The sequence below is a fragment of the Cricetulus griseus genome, chromosome 6, assembly GCF_003668045.3.
Source record: "Cricetulus griseus strain 17A/GY chromosome 6, alternate assembly CriGri-PICRH-1.0, whole genome shotgun sequence".
Classification (NCBI taxonomy): domain Eukaryota; kingdom Metazoa; phylum Chordata; class Mammalia; order Rodentia; family Cricetidae; genus Cricetulus; species Cricetulus griseus.
The window spans coordinates 53,308,859-53,332,762 of record NC_048599.1 but is presented as its reverse complement, the minus strand read 5'-3'; the positions used below and the strand labels follow the sequence as shown (position 1 = coordinate 53,332,762).

The 23,904-nt window shown below is 43.8% G+C and overlaps 1 protein-coding gene across 2 annotated transcripts; it reads left to right on the top strand.

Annotated features, from left to right (window-relative positions):
- The first annotated feature begins 4,654 nt into the window (after nucleotides 1-4,654).
- On the top strand, nucleotides 4,655-12,814 carry Dut (deoxyuridine triphosphatase). 2 transcript variants are annotated; one of them, XM_027421968.2, is made up of 7 exons: nucleotides 4,655-4,793; nucleotides 5,267-5,399; nucleotides 7,015-7,106; nucleotides 9,025-9,069; nucleotides 11,854-11,928; nucleotides 12,098-12,168; nucleotides 12,440-12,814. In XM_027421968.2, exons 1-7 carry the CDS (start codon nucleotides 4,685-4,687, stop codon nucleotides 12,494-12,496), a joined length of 582 nt encoding a protein of 193 aa, XP_027277769.1. In that variant the 5' UTR covers nucleotides 4,655-4,684; the 3' UTR covers nucleotides 12,497-12,814. The 2 variants fall into 2 exon arrangements, with proteins under 2 accessions (XP_027277769.1, XP_027277768.1); XM_027421967.2 differs by having other exon boundaries at nucleotides 4,670-4,823.
- The last annotated feature ends 11,090 nt before the right edge of the window (nucleotides 12,815-23,904 follow it).

The window sequence follows — 23,904 nt, the reverse complement described above, 5'->3', positions numbered from 1 at the left end:
AATTGATTAGAACTCTGGAAAGAAACCAACTGTGGTGATTTGAAAGAAAATGGCCCACAAAGGGAGAGGCACTATTTGGAGGTGTGGCCTTATTGGAGGAAGTGTGTCACTGTGGGGTTGGGCTTTGAGGTCCTATTCTCAAGCTACACCCAGTGAGATAGTTCACTTCTTTGTTGCCTTTGGATCAAGATGTAGAACTCTCAGCTCCTTCTCCAGCACCATGTCTGCCTGCTTGCTGCCATACCCTGCCATGATGACAATGGACTAAATCTCTGAAACTGAAAGCCAGCACCAATTAAATGTCTTCCTTTATAGGAGTTGCCATGGTCATGGTGTCTCTTCACAGCTATAGAACACTGACTGTCACACCAACTCACAATTTCAAGTCTACCCTAATGCTTCCATGCTAGTGAAGGACAGATCCATGAGCGGGTGAAATGAATAAATCTATCATTTCATATATGGGTACATGCAATGAAGAGCCACCAAATAGGGCAAAGCGTTAGCTGGTGTCCAGAAGGAGACTATTTTCAAAGAGGGGAAGACCTGAGAGAAAGAAAACAAAGTCTCTTCTTAAAATGCTTTATTTGTTTTTGAGACAGGGTCTTACAGTGTAGACCTGGCTGTCCTGGAACTTGCTCTGTATGCTAGGTTGTCCTCAAACTCAGATATCAACATGCCTCTGCCTCCCAAGAGCTGGGGTTAAAGATGTGTGCCATCATACCTGGCTCTCAGACTTTTTTAAGCTTGAAGCATAAGTAGTTGAAATGTACCTGAGAAGAGGAACACCAGGAGAAGGGAGGGAAACCACAGTGTGTGGCTGAGGAAGCAGCATTTCTGCAAGGGCCCCATCAACTCCGACATGAAGAATCCTGATTCATTCACCAGTCATCTTAGCCCCTGAGAGCATGGGCAGCAGCAGGCTCAGTGTTGCCGTCATAGTCTTCTTGGAGCACGTAGAAACCTGCAGGGAATGGTGGAAGGGCACGGATTCTGATGCTACAGCATCTGAGGTTGCATGGCCAACTTGGCTGGCAAAGCTCCTATTTGATCCTCAGTTTTGAAGCTGCCACTGGGCATATGCAACTAAATTAGTCAGCAGGACCAAAAGCTGTGTCCTGATAGAATAAACTGTGTCGGGGGGGGGGGGGGAGAGATATCTAGTTCTTAACTGAAGTAGCTTGGATTTAAGCTACTTAGTCGGTAGTCCGCTGTCTAAAATAACCCCAGATGAAAAGTGATCACAATAAGCACTTTCTATACCCAAATTAACAAAAGATACCGAAGGACACTGTCATAGTGGTAGGTATTATAAGTCAAGCAACTTTTTTTGTTTGACTAAAACACCCAGGTAAGTACTTTGAAGCATTCATGAAGTTATATGACTTTTGCTAATCTGGAAGATAAGATATGAGCTCACACACCAGAGCTAAGTGACAAATCAATGATATAGTAAGTGTTGTGGTAGATAAGATGAGAACAGAAGTCCACTCTTGGTTTTAAAGTAAGCTTTTGATCTGGGACTAGGGAAAAAGATTTGTAATTATTACATGATAAGAAAAGCAAGGATTCAAACAATTTCTCATCATACCTGTTTCTTATTTTGAAAAGCAATACACGGAATAAAAAGTCTTCAATTAAAATTTGGAGGAACTGGGTAGTAGTGGCGCACGCCTTTAATCCAAGCACTTGGAAGGCAGAGGCAGGCAGATCTCTGTGAGTTCAAGGCCAGCCTGCTCTACAGAGTGTTCCAGGACAGTCAGGGCTGTACAGTGAAACCCTGTCTCGAAAAACCAATAAATAAATGAATAAATATAGAAATAAAAATCAGAGGAACTGGCGGCTGGGAGCACAGTATAGCTGATAAAGTGCTTGCCTAGAATGCATGAAGCACTCAGTTCCATCCTCTGTTCCTGTCAAAATTAGGCATGGTGGCTCACCCCTGTAACCCCAGCACCAGGGAGGTAGAGGCAGGAGAATCTGATTCTTAAGTAATCCTTTTCAAGGCCAGTGTAGGTCATGGGGATACATGAGATCCTATCTCAAAAACATGATGATTGATTAAGAAAATAAAACAATTGGCAAACAAGACCCCACCTCTCCCTGAGGGACTAAGGACAGTTAATGGTTGTCCATCCATGCACAAGAAGGTAAATCTAGTTAAATGCCATGGGCTACAAAGAGGAACACACACACACACACACACACACACACACACACACACACCAGAAGAGGCATTTCAGGAGAAGGGGTTTGTGGCAGGGGATGTGATAAGACAGGATAATTGGAGCAATATGGTCAAAGCACATACACTTTCATGTACAAAATTGAATTGAAAAGAATATATTTTATGCATATGTTTGTGTGGGTCTGATTGTCTGTATGTGCACCATGTGTGCACCATGTGTGCACAAGTGCCATACAAAGCCAGAAGACAGTTGGAGCCCCTGGTGCTGGAACTTCAGGCAGTTGTGAGCCACCCCATGTGGACGCTGCCAACCAAATCTGGGTCTGATACAGGAACACCAAGTGCTCTGGACAACTGACCTCTCCAGGCCCAACAATAATCTTGTTTAAAGGAATCAACACAAATGCTAAGATTTGTGAAAGGAAATAATATGGGGAAGTCTGACTGACTAGACAATGAGATCACTATCTGTCTTAGTGTCCTGTTGCTGTGAAGAGACCCCATGACCAAGGCAACTTCCTAGAGAGAAAGCATTTCCTTGGAGGTTTGCTTACAGTTTCAGAGGGTCAGTCCATTATCATCACGGCAGGAAACAGGCAAGCATGGCACCGGAGCAAGGGCTGAGAGCTACATCTTGATCCTCAGGCCAGCAGGCAATAACGGATAGTGGGCCTGGTGTGGGTTTTGAAACCAACCATGATACACCAGGAATATAAAAGGCCTTCCTTTATGGATTTTGTATTTTACCAAATAAGTAGGCAATGTACAAGAAAAATATATACACAAGAAATGTAAATAGAGAGATATTCTGATACTGAACAGTGCTGAGGGGAGGCAGGGCAACAACTTCAATTTTTTGAGAATGGCCTCTTGGAGATAAATTGAGTCTTGTTGAGGCCAAAGCTGGGTCTAGAAACTGTTAGGAAGACACTGTGAACAGAGGGCAGCAGGATAATCTCTCAAGTCGGAAAATGAGCAGAATGCCTGATTACTGCTAGAAATTTAAGAAGTTCTGGGCGTATAGATAAAATTTAAAGCCTGGGCCCAAGGAAAAGGCTCAGCGGGAAAATGAGCTTGTTGTTCAAGCCCAGCCACCAGAGGTCCACTCCTATACCCACCTACAGGTGGAAGGAGGAAGGAGGAGCTGACTGGCTTGGCCTGCTGCAGGACCACACCTACTTATCACTGAAGGACCAAAAATTAAAATGAATAAAAGTTTAAAAACTTAGGCCCTGAAAAGGGAACTTCTAATGACTGGAAATGCCGGGCTGGTACCTGAGCCCTGCTCTCAGAGAAGGGGAGGTGACCCTCCACTACTTGGGTTAACATTCCTATGTTTGCTAATTACTGGATGTAAGGTTGTAAAGATCCCCCAGCCCATCGGATAACTGAGAGACCCTGTGACCCCGCAACCTCAAACCCTGTCTTATCTTACTCAAATGTATCTTGCTTAAAATAGTTACTGCTTTACTCTGTACTTTTTATGACCATGGAAACTCTGAAATTTGTGGCCTTCAACTGTTAGATTCCTGCTGCAGCTATCAGTAGAGAAAAAGGTAGCGCGTTTCCCGTGAGTGCCTGCCTATCATGGGGGGAGAGGGGGCAGGGTCAGCCAGGCCTTAAGTCCTAACATCAACCCTATGGTCTGCCACTTTAAAAGCTTCTCTTTTTGGCTGGTTGGCATCTCATTTCCCCATCATGGAGTGAGATCCAAGCTGGCCAGCTTGAACAATAAAAAGAAACCTTTTGATATTGCATCAGAAGTGTCTGCTCCTTGGGTTGGTCTCTTGGGCTCTGCGAACCTGGCACAACAATCATGAACTCGCACAATAACAGATTCTTTTTTCCTTCCTCCTTTTGTTTTTCTGAGACAGGGTTTCTCTACATAGCCCTGGCTGTCCTGGAACTCGATCTGTAAACCAAGTTGGACTCAAACTCCCAAAGAGATCCACCTGCCTCTGCCTCCCAAGAGCAGGAATTAAAGGCATGCGCCCCCACCACCTGGCTAACAACAGACTCATTAAAGAGCCTCAGGAAGTGTACTGTATAGTACACTCACCAGAGGACTGCACTGGCCTGTAGAAAAGGCAAGGAAATGACGATCAACTCCTAAGACGCTTAGTTGACATTTCTGTAAGAGTGCCTTGGGCCTTCTATTTATCCTGAAAATCAAAGTGCATCACAACTTGAATTCCATGAGTTTCTGGTATACTCCTGATAAAACCGGAGATTCTACTAAGTTCCTTAATTATCCCCTTTGTAAAGTCAAAGAATGTCTGACTCCCAGCCACGGGATCTCCCGTTTGATTTGGGTGAGGACAACTTATGGGTACATTTGTAGAAGGCAAACGGTCTCTTGGTCTCTTGGTCTCTTGTTTGCCAGGAGAGGAAAGGCGAACAGGAGGGCCGCTAGGCGGAGCCTAGGGCGGAGCAGCGGGCTCAGGGCCTGCCGGGGCCTAAAGCTCCAGCCAGCAGTGGCCCAGTGAGAGTCCCGTCATGCTGTTCCCGTGCGCGCGTACGCTGCTGCTGCGCGGCCACCTCCTGTGGGCTCGGCTCCCCTCGCGGGCCCTGGTGCCCGCGCGGAGCCGAATCAGCAACGGAACCAGTGAAGTCCCGGCCGCGCGGGCTGGGGTGGGTGGGTGCGCGAGCCGGTAAAGCGGAGCTGCGGCAGGAGTGCATGCTGGTGGTGGGAGGGAGCCGGGGAGGGTGCATGCGCTGGTGGGGAGGAGGGAGCCGGGGAGGGTGCGTGCGCTGGTGGGGAGGAGGGAGACCGGGAGGTCGCGCGCGCTGATTGGAGGGAGCTACTGGAGGGGAGGCTGGACTTGCCCAGGTAACTGCAAGCCTGGGCCGGGCTCCGAGCGCGGGAGCGAGTCCACTGGGGTCCCGGAGGAGGGGAGCCCGCCGCGGTCGGTGCCTCCAGTAGGCCGCGCTCGAGCCCATTGCGGAAGGCCGCATCCCTGTTCTGCGCGGTGGGCTCGTCCAGGCGGGAGATTCTTTTTTTTCTCCCTCCGGGCTGGCGGGTTCCTGTGCTCATTGCACTCTGCTTTTTACCGTTTGCCACCATGCCCTGCTCCGAAGACGCTGCCGCCGGGTCCATCAGCAAGAGGGCTCGGGCCGAGGATGGCGTTTCTCTGCGCTTCGTGCGGCTCTCGGAGCACGCCACGGCTCCCACGCGCGGGTCCGCCCGCGCTGCGGGCTACGACCTGTACAGGTGAGAGCCACGGCCGGCCTGCAGGAATGCAAGCACCGAGCCTTGGTGCAGCCGTGGCTCCGCCGCGTTCTCCCAAAGACTTTTAAAAGTTCATCTTAAGCAAACCAGGAAGGGTTTGGGCGAGAGGGAAGTAAACGGCTGACATGTCCAAAGCATGACTGTGCCGCGTGCACTCTACCCTTTCCAAGTGGAAGGTCCGGTGAGCAAGGCTTATGCTTGACCAGAGGGTGACCGTCTGCGGTGTGCACGTTAGAAAAGCTAAGTTGAGAGTCTAGGAAAAAGATGTATGGACGCTGCTTACTTCTCTCTACGTCCCATCCAAGGACTGGGAACTTAAGGAAGGGGGTCTCAGGCTAATGAGATGGCTTAGCGTAAAAGTATTTGCCATGGTCACCAAACCTGTTGACCCGTGTGTGTGCATCTAGCATGGCGAGTCTTGGGAGAGACATTAGTTACTTTGGCCATCTTGTAAATAAGCTGGGGTTTTCTGTGTGTTTGAAGACTGGTGTATAAGGAGTGCAAATACCTTGTGAAAGAAATGGAGCCATGGAACAGTTAATTCTACCAGATTGAATTAAGGCCACCAGAGTAACTTCCATGTTGCTCATTGTAAAGTCTCTGACATTTTTATCAGGAGGGGAGCTCCAGTAATAGAGACCACAGCAGCATTTTGTAGGAGGACCTTCGGAAATCGGTTTTTATCAGTGTCCATCCCCAGGAGCTGGGTGATGGGTGACCAGTTTTCTCTTCAGCTTCCCAAGTCCACAGCCATAGCTCTGGAGGCTTGGTGATCTACCTGGCTAAGAGGAAGGATGAAGTGCATCTCAACCGCTCGCCAATGTTTTGTGTTTTAATATTTTCTTCTTCATTCAAGAGAATGGTTACATTTCTCATTCAAGAGAATGGTTACAAAAGTAAAATGGGTTCATATGCATTAGCAGGTTAGAACTGTGCCTGGCATGGAGTATGGGCCTAGGGAGTGGTAGCCGTTATTTGCCCTTTTCTTGGCTTTTCACTTTCTCTCCATAAAGGTAGAATTAAGTCAGCCTTTCTGCCCTTCATGCCAATTCTCTAACCATTGCTTTCAGAGACAGAAACACAGCAGTGACAGTGTTAATTCAGAGAACTGTTAGCTAAGCTGTGTGTCCAGACTGACCACCCCTTACCATGTAGTTACAGATAACCTGAGGGCTCACTGAGAGAGGCTCTCTGCCCTGAGTGCTGGGATTAAAGTTATGTGTCACCACCTCCAGCCAGTTATTTTTTTTTCTTTCTTTTTTTTTTTTTTAACTAAAGAAAAAACTTCTAAGGAAACTTTTAAATGATTTAGGAATTTGTCATGTTTATAGGATTTAAGTTTATATGAAATAATGACATATCTGTATACATTTTATATGTGTTATCAAAGCAAAGAATGTTAAAAGCAGTTTAATAAAGCAGTGGTGGTCCATGCCTTTAATCCCAGCACTTGGGAGGCAGATCTCTGTGAGTTCAAAGGCCAGCCTGGTCCACAAAGAGAGTTCCAGAACAGCCATGGATGTAACAAAGAGAAACCCTGCTTGAAAAACCCAAAAAGAAAAAGTTTAATAAATACTTTATTTAAATGTCTTTTCAGTGCCTATGAATACACAATACCACCTATGGAGAAAGCCATTGTGAAAACAGACATTCAGATAGCTGTTCCTTCTGGGTGTTATGGAAGAGTAGGTAAGTAGTTTAAGAAACAGGTAACTGTCATGCCTGTCCTTTATGATAACTGTCTGTCATCTTAGTGTCATGTAGGCTTGGTCTGTGGCCATCTGATTGGATACACCTATTTCAAAAAACTCAGATTCACATGTCTGCTTTTGCATTTTTACTTCAAGTACCTTCTTGAGCTTTATAGAATTGTTACACTGACCCAATTGTTGGTTCTTAAAATGAAAAATTTAGGTGGTTTTTAATTGGAGCTTTTCCCAGTAGTATTGTCAACTCTGCAAGAGTTAGTCTGCATATGAGGTCACATTCTTTGTGAATATAGTCATTTTAAGGTTGACTAATATTTTGTAAGAAAGTGGGGTCTTAGAATGATGGCTTTGGCATTTTATATTATGGGAGAGAGGCCTGAACCCACGGAGCCTTGTCCTGTTCTGGGCCCCAGAGATTAGAGTGAGAGACACTTGTATGTTTGAATCAGTTCCTGCTGAGAAGAAAATGGACTGTCAGTTTCTGGGGAGTGTCATTGTCTAGAGAGTAAATTCAAAACTTGTCAAAAACCTAAGTGCCTTTGTAACTTCAAACTAAGTAAGAGGGAAAAAAAACCAAGGCTCTTCTTAGCTAAGAGACCTGGACTAACACTCTTGTTATGAGTGTGTAGAACCTTTAGTACCTTGGCCCTTGAAAAGAAGAAAAGGGGTTCTGCTAATCTAGCACCACCGACTACACTTTTAAAGTCCTAGGGTAGGAAAGCAATTGGTTGGGATGAGGGAAACAACCCTGAAAAGGTGGTGTTTATTGACAAAGTGCCTGCTTTAGATTGTTGTGAAGTGTGGTCCTAGATGTTAGGATTATTGAGATAGACCTGATGGTTGGGTCAGCAAGTTTAAGCTATAAAATGTCTTTTCATTTTTAGAATAAAAAATGTACAGGAGTTTTTAATTTTTGGTGAAATTCCATAGATATTTTAGTTCACTAACATTAGAGCTTTGGCCATTACTCATGTTCCATGCAGGCATGTCTCCTAACATGAAGAATGAAAAGAAGTCTCTGCTAAGCTCTGCCATTGTTTGCATAGCCTTATCCCTTCTTCATTCTAGGATTTGCATATTTAGCTCTCCCATCTTGAACTACAAGTTGGGCTAGAAAGATGGCTCAGTGAGTAAAGCATTTGTCCACAAAGCCTTGTGGCCTGAGTTTGATGCCGGACCCACATGTAGAAGGAGAGAACTGAGTCCACGGGGTTGTCTTCTCTCTCTCTCTCTCTCTCTCTCTCTCTCTCTCTCTCTCTCTGAGTCCACGGGGTTGTCTTCTCTCTCTCTCTCTCTCTCTCTCTCTCTCTCTCTCTCTCTCACACACACACACACACACACACACACACACACACACACACACACACACACGCAGTCATAGTAAGTAGATATGATGTAAACACTAGTCAGAATCCTTCAAATTGGGCTGTACTTCTCACTTTCCAGTTCATTCCAGCAATCCATTGCTTGTTTCTGTACTGCCACCAGTCATGGGGCTGTGTTCTGCGTTTGTCTTGAATTAAAACGACATTAGATTTTTTTAAACTAGTCTTTTCTTTGGTGGTATAGTATATGGTAAATGTGTTCTTTAAGAATGATCTGCTGAGCCAGGTGGCGCACGCCTTTAGTCCCAGCACTTGGGAGGCAGAGACAGGCAGATCTCTGTGAGTTCGAGACCAGCCTGGTCTACAAGAGCGAGTTCCAGGACCGCCTCCAAAGCCACATAGAAACCCTGTCTTGAATCCCCCCCCCCAAAAAAAAAGAAAAAAATGATCTCCTGAAATTAAGGTGGAAATATAAACCTTAGAGGAGACCATGGTACTTGTTATATCAAAAATAGTATGTCTGTTTCTCCTTACCATTTAAAATAACCACTGTTTTTCCAATTTTGTTTTCAGCTCCACGCTCTGGCTTGGCAGTAAAGCACTTCATAGATGTAGGAGGTAACATTTATTTCTTTATCCTATTTGTTGTAGAATCCTTACCACTAGGAATTTCTAGGTCTGATAGACAACAATACTATAGTTTAAGATACTGTTTGATAATGTCTAATTTCTACTGATCACATATGAAATACATGTTATTTTACTAGTAACAGGCACTATCCAACAAAGGGTTTTGCCTTGTTGTACTGAGAATCTGTATTTAGTACAAAATTGGTTCATAGACTGGGAAAACCTTGTAGTTATTGTTTTCTGAACTAGTTAGCAAAAGGTTCTAGAAAGACAGATCTAGCTTGTAAGAATTTTCTTAGCTTTGGAAGAAAGGCCATACTTGTTTTGCAAAATATAACAAGGTACTTTCCCCCCACAGTATGAAGACAAAATATGGCACTTTTCTACATTTCTTAAAAGTGTCTTCAGTGACACTGTTTCTCTTGTTACCTTTGTGACAGTGTCGTCTGGTAGCCATTCTGGCTATAGGGTTTCTAACTGTGCCTCTACATGTAAAGAATCTTCACTTTCCTGATAGGCTCTTTTTTATGTGTGTTTTTAGTGTATGCGAGCATTTTGCCTGTGTGTGTGTATGTGCCATGTGCATGCCTGGGTCTTTAGATGAGGCCAGAAGAAGGCATCCCCTGGACCTGGAGTTGCAGAAGGCTGTGGGCTGCCATGAGTTCTCTGTTAACTGATCCTAGGGGTCCTCTGTGAGAGCAGCAAGTGCTTTTAACCACTGAGCTATCTTTGTAGGCCCTCTTGATAGGATTGTTTCTGGTCTCTTATTAGGACACATTACTCCACTGTTGTGCCAGAATCCTGACCTGTCTTTGTCTTCATCCAGTATTTTACTTCAGAGACACTGGTCCTCAGATGTGTGGGTATGCTAGATTATCTGGCGGCTGTTTTTTACAGAACCTTGTCAAGATGGGTTTGGGTTTTGGTTTTTAAATGAGAAAACTGGCTTAGAAATGTGTTTCTAATACCACTGTTCTGGGGAATAAAAGCTGCCCCATCTCACTGTCCTCTGTTTACTGTTCTGTACCAGTATGGGTGGGGGTTAATTAAGCATAAGATGAAGCTTGGCTGCCCAGACACCTGCCTATCCCTTGGCCTCCTGTTTTAGAAAGTACTGGTGTCTCCCATGGTGCCACTAGGTGGTGCTGTGGGGCAAGGCAGATACCTCAAAATAGTTTGCTGTTCTGTATAGCCTCAAGGTTGATATTTACAGTCCTCTCTTGGATTGAGAAATCCCAGGGCTTAGTGAGTTACATTTAATTTTCAAAACTACTTTTTACAGGCTGGAGAGATGGCTCAGCAGCTAAAAGCACTGAGTGCTCTTCCAGGGGACCTGGATTCAATTCTCAGCAATCACATGGCAGCTCACAACTGTTTGTAATTCCAGGTCTAGGGTATCTGATATCCTCTTATGACCTCCCAAGGCACTGAATGCATGTGGTTCACAGACATCTATGCAAGCAAAACACCCATACACATACAATAAAATTTTTTTAAAATTTTACTAAGTCAAGTATAGTCACTTAATTATCTAATTTAAAGTTATAAAAGATTTTATATTTTTAGTGAAATTCCATAGGGTTTTTAAAGGGGCAATCCTCACCTATAGAATGGAAATTAGTGTGCCTACCTCTGAGGGGTAGGAGAGCTAAGTTATGTGTGTGAAGCATACAACAGTGTTTGGCACATACATTACTTCAAGTTAACAGTTCTGTCTCCTAGGGACATAACCGATTTTCTTATGTGGAAACTTCTTTTTCCCCCTCCAACTTTGTTTCTAAATTTTACTCTGCTTAAAACAACTGTGTGGGGGAAAATCATGCAGTTGGAAAGTTAGTTTGCCTGGTGGTTGGTATGAGGTTATTCATAAAATCAGTGTGGTATGTTCTTGGATGCAGAATATCTAAAACATTTCTCTTAGGTACAAGTTTATCATAGTTGGCAACTGAAGGGAGAGGCTGTTAGAAGCCTCAGGCTGGAAATAGGGGTCAAAAGGAAAAGTTGACTGTGCAAGATTGTTCTGAATCCACATCTGGCAGATGTGGAGCATTTTCACTAAAGCAGCTTCCAACGATGACATGCCAGAGTCTCGACACAGAAAACCCGAGTCTGAAGTCGATTAACCACTGCCAGTTCCAGTGCTGGTTTTTCCAATGATAGCTTTCCAAGATGCTCAGTGCATTTTCATGAGGAGATACGAGAATGCATTAATCCTTGTGCAGAGATTATACACAGTGCTCATCGTCTTTATGCAGAGAAGAGCCCTTTTCTTTCTCTTTTTTGGTTTTTGTTTGTTTGTTTGTAATAGTAGTACTAGGAACCCAAGAACTCACACAAGTGCTCTGCCCCCCTCCCTTTTTCCCTCTAGTCATGTCACCGGGTTTCAGAGTGTTGTTTCTCTGATTTAATCAGAAAGTCGTGAAAGCTGTTACCAGAGAAGACTTAGAGCCCAGATTTTTTCTCCTCCTTTTAGCATATAGACTGGGTAGTCAGCTGGAAGGTTGGAGAGGGTAACTGCTCCACCCAGCTTGAAGTACCAGATGCTCACCGCTTGATAAGCTTGCAGGATGGCAAATTGAGACACACTTTTTAAATTCTTGTATTTTTGTAATGTCATTTGTTTTCAGACTATGTAGGACCAAAGTGAGATTTCACTTTGTCAGGTGTAAGAATAAGAATCTGAGAAAGTCTTTGGAAAAGAGGGCTTGAGATAATCTTAGACACCTGGTGTTCTGGTGGCATAAACCAAAGTAACATTATTCCTTCCTCCAGCCGGTGTCATAGATGAAGATTATAGAGGGAATGTTGGTGTTGTGCTGTTTAACTTTGGAAAAGAGAAGTTTGAAGGTGAGTTAAGTATGTACATTTACATGTATTAAGAGAATTTTGAGTTACCCGTGTTAGTAAAATTGATCCCAGTTCTCAATGAATAACACAGGATAGAAAAAACATCAGTAAGTATCAATAGTAATCTGTTTTTTTTTTTTTGTTTCTTTGTTTTTTTTTTTCTTTGAAGTAAAAAAAGGTGATCGAATTGCACAGCTCATTTGTGAACGGATTTTTTATCCGGACTTAGAAGAAGTTCAAGTAAGTGTTGTAATTGCTGAGTGGAGAGTGGATGGTGTGTTGTTAAGTGGAGAGGAGGGACGTTTGAGAAGGTGCTCTTTGTAGATAAATAGTGTAAATGACTGGTACTATTTAAGCAAAATTAGTTTTTTAGTGTGAGACTGTTAAATGTTTTTTCCTCTGGATGACCGTGGCATTTTGGATGGTGATACAGTGAGGACAAAGAGTTTGTGAGTTGTCTGGAGAGTCTGTGACACTGACTGGCTTGCCTTCCTCCTATCTTGTTTTTCAGACACTGGATGACACTGCAAGGGGCTCAGGAGGTTTCGGCTCCACTGGAAAGAATTAAAACTGCTTGAAGTATTTTGCTGTTTCAACACTGTAAAGAGAAGCTTTAGTTTTGGTAGTGTTTTGTATTCTAGGATGCAGAAAGAGGACCTGTTATGTTACATTGGAACTTCTCTATCCTGTGGTTGATGGTTACCTAGAAAGCCGCATTGTGAGGATGGAAAGGACATACAGATTTGGTCAAACCAAGTGTACCATTGGGTTTTTTTGTTGTGTTATTTAAATTATAGTCCTCTAGTTACTAGTTTTGTTCTAATTGCTTTATCAGTTGTAAGGTTTGTTTTTTTTTTAATTCAATAAAGTTGAAGTCTTTAGCAGATCACGTTTTTTTACGTAAGCTTACTAAAGAACTGAAAAGAGATCAAGTGTGGGCTGTAACAGCATTGGGAGGTTGCACCAGGAGGATTGCTATGAGCTAGAGGCCAGAACTACTGTGAGATGCAGTCTGAGGAAGGGGGCGGTGCTAATGTTACTCCTGTTCTTTTCCACATTGGTGCTGTTTGACTGGAACTGTAAAGGTCTACTCTCCCTGGATTGGGAACCCACAACAGACTATAAAGGACAGCACTAAAGTATAACTTGGTGAACCAGGGACAATGGGGGAGGGGCTGCACACAGGAGCGGAAGTGACTCAGAGGAACCTGCATCACCGAAGGCCCATCCAGCATGGTGACTGCTCGCTACAGCCATAAACCGAGAGCACACCGCACAGCTTGGGTGTAAGTGCCTCACTGGGATGTAATGGGAGGGTTTCTTCCTTGGGGTGCCATTCCCCACAGTTCCTGGCGCTCTAGGACAGTGTTTGCTTTGGATTATCTGCCACTACTGTCTGTCCCTGCCGTAGCCTTAAAGTAGTGCTAGAGTAGAAATGCTAAAGATGAAGCCAACTTTGGTATTTTAGTTTTAGTAATAATAATACTAAGAAAACAAAGAAAGCAAGTAGACAACCAAAAACAACAAAAGTCTTTCCTTCTCTTTTCCCACCTCTCCAACACCTCTTCATTCCACCTGGTGGCATTGGGGGTCTCCATGTGTCATACAGCACACTATTGTCCTGTCAGCTTTAGTAGCAAATGTTCATTACAATGAGTCACTAGTCTGGTTTCTGGATCATCACTGGACCCCGGGATATCCCGAGGCTGCCCCAGTCATGGAGGGTAGCAGGTGGGTAGATGTTAGGATGGGCCAACTCAAAGCCCGGTTGTGGTCCATCCTAGCTGAGTTGGTCCGTCCTAGCCACCCCAGGCAAGGGGCACAGTCAGCTCCCCTCAGCCCATGTCCTCAGGGTCGGTTTCACCTGTGGTGAGGGTGGGGCCAGCTTTCTTGCTGTGGTGTCCAGGGAAAGGCAAAGCCACCACTGGTGACATCCAGACTCAGCTGCTGACGCAGACCATGTCTGGGTCCGGGTCCTACCACGGCTGGGGTCTGTGCTGATATCCGAGTCCCATATTGCCATCAAAGATCACATAGAAACCCATGCCTGGTTGGGGCCACAACCTGAGGTCTTGGAGGTGTCCAGTGGCCATGCAGCCACTAGAACCATCCCTACCTAAGTAGCCAGTGCTTCCACCCAGAGTCAGGATGTCGTCCGAACTCAAGATGTTACCTAGGGCCCTGTCTGCATCTGTAGTTCAATTGCAGCTGGGGACTGTGTTGATGTCTGTAGCCGGTGTTAGCTCAGGGGCCTTAGGAACCATTCAAGATGAAATCAGTGGACCATGCTGAGCTGGTTCCTATGAATATTAATATGGAAAATATATCTAAGCTTTGAAGAAAAACAGAAATAGAAAACCGAATTGGGGAACTTTACAGTTAAGGTTAAGTTGGGCTCTTATTAAAAAGATTCAATAAACTTCCAGCTCTCCACGTGTTTTAATCATAAAGAGAATATGTCTCATTTCTGAGTGAGGTCCCAGCTTTTCTGAACACCAGACCGTGAACATGGCAAAATGCTGCCACCTGGTGGCAGGTTTCTAAAGTGAGGTTGAGGCACCATCATTCAAGTTTCTGTTTCTAGTGTGTGGATGCTAACATTGCCTTCACTCAAATTTGGCCCTTCATTAGATGATATAAATGAGACAACTGAGGTAATGAACTGTCACACTCTAACCCTGTGACCCTAAGGTCAGCATTTAATATATTGAGTCTGTAAAATGAACATGAATAGCATACTAGAAAAAGTAGAGATGATGTGTCTAACATATCAGACACAGCAAAAAGCGCTTGACCAATGGTAGCAGTTATCCTCAGGAGAGGGAGTTTAAAAACCGAGTGTGGGATATACCTGAGTTCCAACACTCGTGGAGAGAGGAAGATCACAAGTTTGAAGCCAAGCTGGGCTGCATAGTGAGAGATTGTCTCAACGTGGAAAGTGGTGGAGAGGTTAGGCAAATAGAGGTACATGATTGTGCTATCAAAACAAGAGGCATCATGAGAAAATGGCAGAGTCAAAGTAAACTGGACTAAAAAGGTGTGGACTATTTTATGTGTTTTCGGTGGTAGCTTGCAGGGCTATCTTGGAGGGGACACAATGCCAGGGACGCTATGGCCAGCTGTGCAGCCATAGAAGAGTTTTGGACAGATTACTGGAGCTGAACATCAGGACCAATCTGATGTTTGACAAGTCACTTAAGCTGTGACCAGTGACCATATCATGAGCAGAGACTGGCCAAGGAAAGAAGCTGCAAATGGACAGAAACCAAATCATGGTTATGAATGAACCTAAGACAGCTTAGAACAATGGGAGGTGGCAAATGAACAGATGAGCAAGGGAAGGCCAAGGCGTGCCTGCTTCCATAATAGCAATCGTTTTGCTGGGCTTGGGTTCCTGACTGGGTCCAATATCCCTTCCTCTTCCACAGATGATATGAACCCGACTTTCCAATGAGATGAACACTGAATGAAAGAGGAGGCTGGACTTGTATCACATGGTACAAGTACAAGCTTAGTGGCTATCACTAAGGTGGGGGGGGGGCGGATAAGGAGACAATGGGTTTCCATAGGCTTATTCACTGTGTTAAAAAGAGCATTATACTTAGAGGAAATTAAAAACCCCAAGTGAAACACCTGGTCACTGATTCTCGAACTGCTTTCTTCTTCCTTCCTTCCTTCCTTCCTTCCTTCCTTCCCTCCTTCCTTCCTTCCTTTCTTCCTTCTTTCCTTCTTTCTTTTTTTTTTTGTGGTACAAGGCAGGTTTTCTTTATGTTGCATTGACTGTCCTGGAACTTCTCTGTAGACCAGTCTTTCCTCAAACTAGGAGATCCTCCTGTTTCTGCCTCCCCAATGCTGGGATTAAAGGCATGTTCCACCACCACCTGGCTTGAACTGCTTTTATGGAGTTTCTTTTACTATCCTGGAGAAACAGATCATTTCAGGAGTGATATTTTGACGAGTGGTAGAGAAATCAGGACAATTGACAAGGAACTGAGAAAGTATATGGGGGGGGGGGCGCAGTGCAAAGGCAAATAGGAATAAAATCCCCACAGCTACATGCTGGGAGATGACAGGGGCAATAGTATTATGGGGGAAAGATGATCACCACACCAGGGTCCTGTCTCAGGGGGAGCTTGGAGTGATTCTGTAATAGCCAAATAGTGCAAGTTGGAAAAGAAGCTGCCTGTTGGCTGTAATTATCTCAGAAGAAACGAAACAGTTTTTCAACCCCACCCCCCCAAAAAAATCAATACACAGCCAAAGCAAAGAAGCTGTGGTGATGAGGCAATAAAGCTTCAGAAGGTCAAGTTGAAAGTCTTTATTTGCTGCAGTTAACTGATCCCTGTGCCCAACTCTGCCAGCCTACTCTGTCCTGGAATGTCACCAGGCTCCATGGAGTGGAAACTCAGTCTCCTGGGAAGAGAGGGTAAGAACATGATACTGACAAAAAGAGAGAGAAAAAAAAAGGTTCATCTGTGCATTTGGGGACAATGGCACATACCAACGATGATATGCCCACTTTTCCATTGCTTAGGGATATTTTGGAAATGGGATGAAAGCCAATTCTCCCACCCCACCCTAGTCCCTAGCTTGATTACCTACCCCTTAGGGCTAGAAGAGGAGGTAGAGACATAGCTTTCACCCTGGTGTTAATTTATGTAGCTGTTCAGAGGGAGAGCTCATGTCTGTGCACATTTGAAAGGAGAAAGGGTTTCTGATAGATAAGCACACTTCTGGGGAGTTTGAACAGTAGCCAAATCTCAATCACACCTTCACTAAGACCTTGTGGGTTCTTTTTGTTTTTCCAAGTAGACAATGCAGTTAAATGAGCTGGGGCCAGCCGAAGCTGAGGAATGGAAAGGCTGCCTCTTGCTAGCCCTCAGTGCAGGCCTGTGCATTCATTCCTCAGTCAGCCAGGACTGTGTGAGCTGGAACAGTTAGTGGAAAGGACCTCAGGGGTAAGGGTGGGTTTTCAAAGGTTTTATTTGGACCTAGCATGGTGTCTATATTGAACATCTTGTTAAGGAGGTGAAATGATTGCCCATCTGCTACGTGTTCTTTCTCTTCAAGACTTTTCTGTAGAGCCAGCTTATCTTTCTGAATGCTTGGCCCTAGTACAGTTGTCCATGCCCACTTTTAAAAGACTTATCCTGGGCTCTTGAATTAGAAAACACAGGAAGAGGGGGGCCTTTTTAAATATAAAGTCTTTTTAAATACTCTTCATCTGTTGCTTTATTTATTTATTTTTGGTTTTTCAAGACAGGATTTCTCTGTACCTTTTGAAGCCTGTCCTGGAATTCACTCTGTAGACCAGGCTGGCCTCGAACTCACAGAGACCTGTGAGACCTCACAGAGGTCTCACAGAGACCTCTACCTCTTGAGCCCTGAGATTAAATGTATGCGCCACCACTGCCCCCTGAGAGGGGCCTTTTTAAGTGTAGTGTGAGCCACGTGCTAAACTACGAGGGTTACTTTTACCTAAAGGAGACAGTCTGCAAAGCTGGATGGACTACTTAGGGTGAGGGTGGCAATCGTTCCTTTATCCTAGTTTCTGGTGGGCTACCCGAGTCTTAGAATGGGGCCCAAGAACAACCTGAAAAGAGGAGGCAGGAAGTTATGGGACTCCTCAATTATGAAAGAGGGGACCTCCAGACATAGTAGGGGACTGATGGGAGAAAAACCAGTGAGAAATTCCCCGCTTTTGGTATTGCCAAGAAACTTGTTCCTTTAAAAATGTTGGAGAAATTCCAAGCATATGTGACAGTGGTGCCATGTCTTCCCATGGTTCCCAGGGCCCTGCGGGTGACTGCCTCCTCTGCATCATTCTACTGTCCCATTCCCAATTCTTCCCCTCCCCACATATTTTGAAACAAGTCCCACACTTCATAGCATCATGGGCGACATTTTCATCTGTTGGCTGAGCCATTAGTGCTGTGGAACTCCCCGCTTCTGTATCCACAGTTCGGTCAAATCGATCATTGTTTTCTGTTCCAGCGGTGCTTTGGAAGAGGATGGAAAGAAGAGAAACAAATTACATTCCATTAAAAGGGGGGAAGAAGAGAGAAGTGACACTTCATGTAGCCCAGGCTGGCTTCCAATGAACAATTCTCCTGCCTTAGCTTCTTGAGCGCTGAAAGAATTGCAGGCATGTGGGGAATCTGGACGGTGAATGCTAAGATGGGAGATGAGAGCCAAGGAGTTTTGTGGGGAGTTTCAGGAAAGCCTATGCCTTGTGCGAGTGTGCAGATTATCAAAAAGATTCCTAGCAGGGTGGTGGCGCACACCTTTAATCCCAGCATTCAGGTGGCAGAGGCAGGAGGATCTCTCAGTTGGAGACCAGCCTGGTCTACAGAGGAGTTGCAGAACAGGCAGGGATACCTACAGAGAAACCCTGTCTTGGAAAACAAAACAAAATAATGATAATTAAAAAAACAATAAAATAAAAAAGAAGATTCCTGAAAAGTTGGGGAGAGTAGACAGCTGGCTTCTGGGTTACAGCTGAACATTTTCTTGAAAGAAAATGCTAAATTTAAACAGGATCTTTCAACTTCTCACTGACTAATTTCCCTTTCTGTCCCTCCCACAATCCTGTGTGTAGGCAGCAGTGCATGTATCCCTTGGGATATTTTTCTGAACCTTAAAACTCTTAAAGGAGCAAGGTTCAGCTATTCTAACCCCAATTAAGATCTGACTGACTCCCATTAATCTAGTCATTTGTGAAATCAGCAAAGGTTTCCACCAGTGTAGAAAGGAGACCAGCTAACTTACCGGATTCTCCCAAGGCATTTGAAGAGGGGCAATAATTGAAGCAGATATGGATTGGTCAGATTAATTCTCTCAAAGCACATGAACTGGGATCTGTGGTTACTATGCCACCTTGTCTTCAGACCTACCCACACGGATGGGGTTGTCCTCACTAACGCCCATGTCTAATAGCAGAACCCCCGTTATTTCTAGTGCTTTATCTGGAAGGTTCTTGTTCATGTTCTATGGAAGAAGAACATTTCCTGTAAGGAAAGAAAATAGCAATTTGCCAACCTTATCAGATAGTCTTTCCATCTAATGTTTTCCCATATTAGGGGGGAGAAAAGACTATTTGAGAAAGAGCAAATTTAAATAATTATAAAATAAGATATTCTTGAGATTATTGTGCAACCCAGACGCCCACTAGATGTCACTTGCTGTTTTCGATTTTTACTTTTAAAATGACAGAAAAAAAAAAGCATTTGCAATTATAAATTGAAGACTCCCAGTGGATCCAAAACCTGGCAGAAAATGAGATGTAGCAATGACTGAGAGCAAGCAGGCAGAGTCATTATGAGAGTGAGATTATGGCTTTAAAGATTTGGGTGGCTGTGGGCTTTGCATAATCACTCCTGGCATTCAAAAGGACCAGAGAAGCCAGTGGCCCTGCCCTCCTGCCGTGTTGAAACAAAATGAAAACTGTACTGAAGGACTAGATTTTCTCCCATCTCCTATCTCTTCTTTCCTTCCCCCCACTGCTGCCCATTTTAAGGAGAATGTGACTTTTAAAAAGACTGCTCTTTAATGAAATCATCTGAAACATTTTAAGATCGCGTCTTCGTTGTTTCAACTTTCTATCCACAAATTAAAAACACTTTACTATTCACTGTCTTTGCAAAAAGCACGTGGCACACAGACGAGAAGGCTTCTAGAAGTTTCCCGGGGGTTTTTCTGGGCTTATCCACCCACTTCTTGCATTTGCCAAAAACTCTAATAACCAGTTTCAGTGGAGAACACATACCCAGTGGTTTTGTTTTGTGTAACAGCTGTTTGTTTATTTTTTTTAAGCTGTCATTGTATTTTGGCTTCATGATGGTTAAACGAGTCTTGGTATTAAGTAAACTTCCCCGGCCTCCCTATTTCCCTTCCCATCAAGTGTTCCCTTGTAAGAACAACAGTGTTCTTTTATTTGGTAGTGTGTAGCGTGATGTTTTTGGCATGCCCAACATTTTTGACTTGCAAAACTTTGTGACCTCAAGTGTGAGAGAGCCGAATACTTTCCTCAGTGCCTCATAGGGTTCCCGTCCTCAAACATGTCCCGATGCAGATGCCCTAGAGCTGGGAGAGAATTGTCAGCCTCTTTTGTCCCTACGACCATCACAAACAACAGACAGGAATCGTTTTAACAAGTTACTGACATGATTAAGCCCTGAACTCTTGGGCTGCTGCTGCTGAGCCTCTGTGATTGTCCCAGCTGGCCAGGCTGTACAAAATGTGGTGCTTTTATTTGCAGACGTTTTACTGAGATCTTTAAAATATATTGTTTTTAAATCAATAGCCACATTGTGGCCAAGGTTGCATGGCTACTCAGGTCAAAGAATGGAAGAAATGCCTTGTTGCCTGATCTTTGAGCCCCAGCTCTGTAAACTGTCTAATGGGTTCTGTAAGGCCATCACGCCGAAAGTCTCAATCAAAAACCAAAAGCCACCCCACATCTCCATTTAAAAATCAGTTAGTACCTCTAGCTCTTGGGTTGTCTTTTCTTTTTCAATGTGAGTGCTGTGACAAGAATGTAGTGGGCATCTCTTGCCTTAAAGATTGATGTCCATTAATTATTTACCTCCAAATGTTGAGAACTAATTATGCCTGAAGGAAACTTATGGGGTCAACTCGAAAGTGTCAGGGAATACATTCTTAAAATCACACTACAGCTAGTCTGAAAGTCTCAGCTAACAAAAAATCTAAATAGCCCAACCTCGTGGGACTTAGGAGAGAAAAGAACCTTCTACCAGCACTCCTTAAGCCTAAAAATACTCTTATACAAGCCAGGCAGAGGTGGCGGAGCACGACTTTAGTTCCAGCATTTGAGAGGCAGAACCAGGTGGGTCTCTGAGTTTGAGGCCAGCCTGGTCTACAGAACTAGTTCCAGGACAGCCAGGGCACAGAGAAACCCTATAAAAACAAAGAAACAAAATCTCTTCTACTAAAGACCTTGTGATCAGAGTAACAGCAAAAGCTGTGAGGAAGATGTGAGATATGCCAGCCACCATCCTAGCTGAATGAAACAGCCCTGAAACAGAGCTGTTAAATTCAGTCTTCTCCTGAAGGTTCCTGTGACTGTTCCCGGACCCCAGGTATTTCTTTTTTCTACAACTAAATCTAAGGAGATTTGAATTATTTTGCAAGGATTTACTTCATTTGTACCAAACAAAACATACACTCCCCACGGCAGATGCAGAGGCCTGCTGAACTGTCTGCCCCTTATATTAAAAACACCAAGTGCGGAAATATTAGATACTAGTGTATCACACCTTGCAGTCGTTAATTTTTATATCAAATTATACTGTGACATAATAAAATGCAAATTATATCTTAAAGTAAAAGCCAACATGCACTAAAAGAAATAGATTTTGAATAAAAAATCATGAAAATCCACTATAAAATTTGTCAGTTGCTGGCAGTCTGAGCTTGATGTAGAGTGGTGATGGTGCTGGCTGGGCCTGGGCGTCAGATGGGCTGCATTCAAATCCTACCCTTCATTAGTTACAGGTTTTAGAAAGATAGCTAACCTCTCTAGCTTCAGCGGGCTCATTTGGTAAAATGAAAGGAATTATATTATATTATTTTTTAAAGAGTAAGTAAATCCTATTTGCAAAATGCTTAGCCTAGGGCATACTCCCCTGGGAATGCCTGATAGACAGAATCAACTGTCCTTATCATTGCTGCAAGGTTATATACGGTTAAGTCCTTACAAATCTTGTCCCGTTGATTGAAGTCAGACTTTCCATATTTCTGAAAGACCTGAAAATATTGTGTGAATTTGTGATGTGACCAGCTTTACCACCTTAATAAAAATGTAAGACTCAGTGCCATTTTTGCTATAAATTCTTCATATTTGTAATGGGGTAGAAAATATTGTTAAATTTCTTTAAAACATTTTTACTCTACATGAATTTGGATTTAGGTTTATTTATTTTTATTTTATGAGTGTTTTGCCTCCGTGTGTGTGTGTGTGTGTGTGTGTGTGTGTGTGTGTGTGTGTGTGTGTGTGTGCCTGCCTGGTGTCTGAGGTCAGAAGAGGGCACTGGATCCCCTGGAACTGGAGTTATGGATACTTGTGAGCTGTTATGTGGGTGCTGGGAATTGAACCCGTTCTTTGGAAGAGTGAGGCCTCTTAACTGCTGAGCCATTTCTCCAGCTCCTTATAGGGCATATTTTCAAGTAATCGTTAAATATTTTCCCACTTAAGAGAAAATAGAGGGAAAGGCTGATCAATATGAAATATATTTACTTGCTACTTGCTCCCTACTTTTAAAAACATTCAAATATCTGTCCATCTGCTTAGTCTGAATAGCATTAGTGTTTTGCACAGCACTGAGCAGTGTACCCTGCCACCCATGTTCACACAGCATTCTGCTTTATAACACATTTGAGATTGCTTAGGAATCTTGTGGGGTTTTGTGTTGTTTTTGTTTGTGACACAGGGTTTCTCTGTATAGCCCTGGTTATCTGGAACTCACTTTGCAGACTAAGCTGGCCTTGAACTCAGAAATCTGCCTGCCTCTGCCTCCTGAGTGCTGGGATTAAAGTGTGTGCCACTACCAGTTAGTGGTGAACTTGTTTAGGAATCTTTTAAAGATTTATTTTCATTTTTATTTATTTGTATGTGTCTGTGAATGTTGGTCATGTGTATGAGGGTGCCCACAAAGACCATAAGAGGGCAACTGATCCTGTAGAGCTGGAGTTACAGGTAGTTTGTGAGCTGCCTGACACCGGTGCTGGGAACTTCTAGAAGAGCAGAATGCACTCTTAACTGCTGAGCCATCTCTCCAGCTCCTCCTGTTGAGTAATCTTAATTCCTATGGGTCAAGAGATGCTCTGGCTTACACAAACAGTCTTGTTAGTGATAGAGCACACTAAGTGCTGTGCTTCCACCATGGCAGCATCTAGCCTAAACACGGAAGTTCTCCCAACACTCAGTTACTGTATTCACAATAAACACAATGACCAAAGAAATGCAAACAGAGTCAAAGTGACAAAAGACAGACATCATAAAATGGCCATGTATCTCTCCTGAACACTTAATGCCTGTCACAATAGTTTTTTTGTTTGTTTGGTTGTTTTTAACATTGGTTGAAAGTAGGAAGTTGAAATTACATGTTTTTCTTCCCATATGTTATTTTTCATCACTCATGGATTTGAGCTTGCAAGACTAGCATTATGGGTCTAATTTATTACCTCTCTGGACTAGGGTTGCCATGGAAATCTGGTGGGTATAATGGATGTCCCTTGTTCCTTGGAAGAGGGTAGTCGATGCACGTGTAGGTAGGTCTGCCTCCCTCAGGCAAGCTCAAAGGAATGGAAGCAGTATACTAACCTACTCATACTTTGCCTTGTTGAGGGTCTCACACTCACAACTAAGTGTAAGCTTTGTCTGTTTCCTATTGCAGCTTTAAAAACCTTCAACAGTCGTTGCTATTCTCACACTGACAACTGTGGTTTTGTTTTTGTTTTGTTTTGTTTTGTTTTTTGTTTTGTTTTTCCAGACAGGGTTTTTCTGTGTAGCATTGGAACCTATCCTGGCATTTGTTCTGGAGACCAGGCTGGCCTCGAACTCACAGAGATCCACCTGCCTCTGCCTCCTGAGTGCAGGGATTAAAGGCCTGCACCACCAACACCCGGCTGACACCTGTTTTAATTCTCATGATTGCTGCGCAGAAACTCATGTTATTTCTTTTTTAAAGCTATAAATGAAGGGTGGGAGAGGTAGCACTTGCTCTTCCAGAGGACCAGAGTTTGGTTCCCAGCATCCACAGCAGGCAGCTTACAAACTACCTATAACTCCTGCTCCAGGGAATTGGGACACTCTAGGGCTTCTGGCTTCTGAAGGCACCTGCACATGTGTGGCACAGGTAGCATATGCTCATACATACAAATAAAAAATTAATTGGTGAATTAAAAATATATAAGTAGCTCCACCTAGGGATCCTGGGAACATTCAGGCCTACGTCT

Excerpts from the sequence above, each read along its gene's own strand:
- Dut (XM_027421967.2), top strand. The coding sequence starts at position 4,685 with ATGCTGTTCCCGTGCGCGCGTACGCTGCTGCTGCGCGGCCACCTCCTG. Across the intron at positions 7,107-9,024 it reads TGGGTGTTATGGAAGAGTAG|CTCCACGCTCTGGCTTGGCA; the intron begins GTAAGTAGTTTA and ends TTTTGTTTTCAG. Across the intron at positions 11,929-12,097 it reads TGGAAAAGAGAAGTTTGAAG|TAAAAAAAGGTGATCGAATT; the intron begins GTGAGTTAAGTA and ends TTTTCTTTGAAG.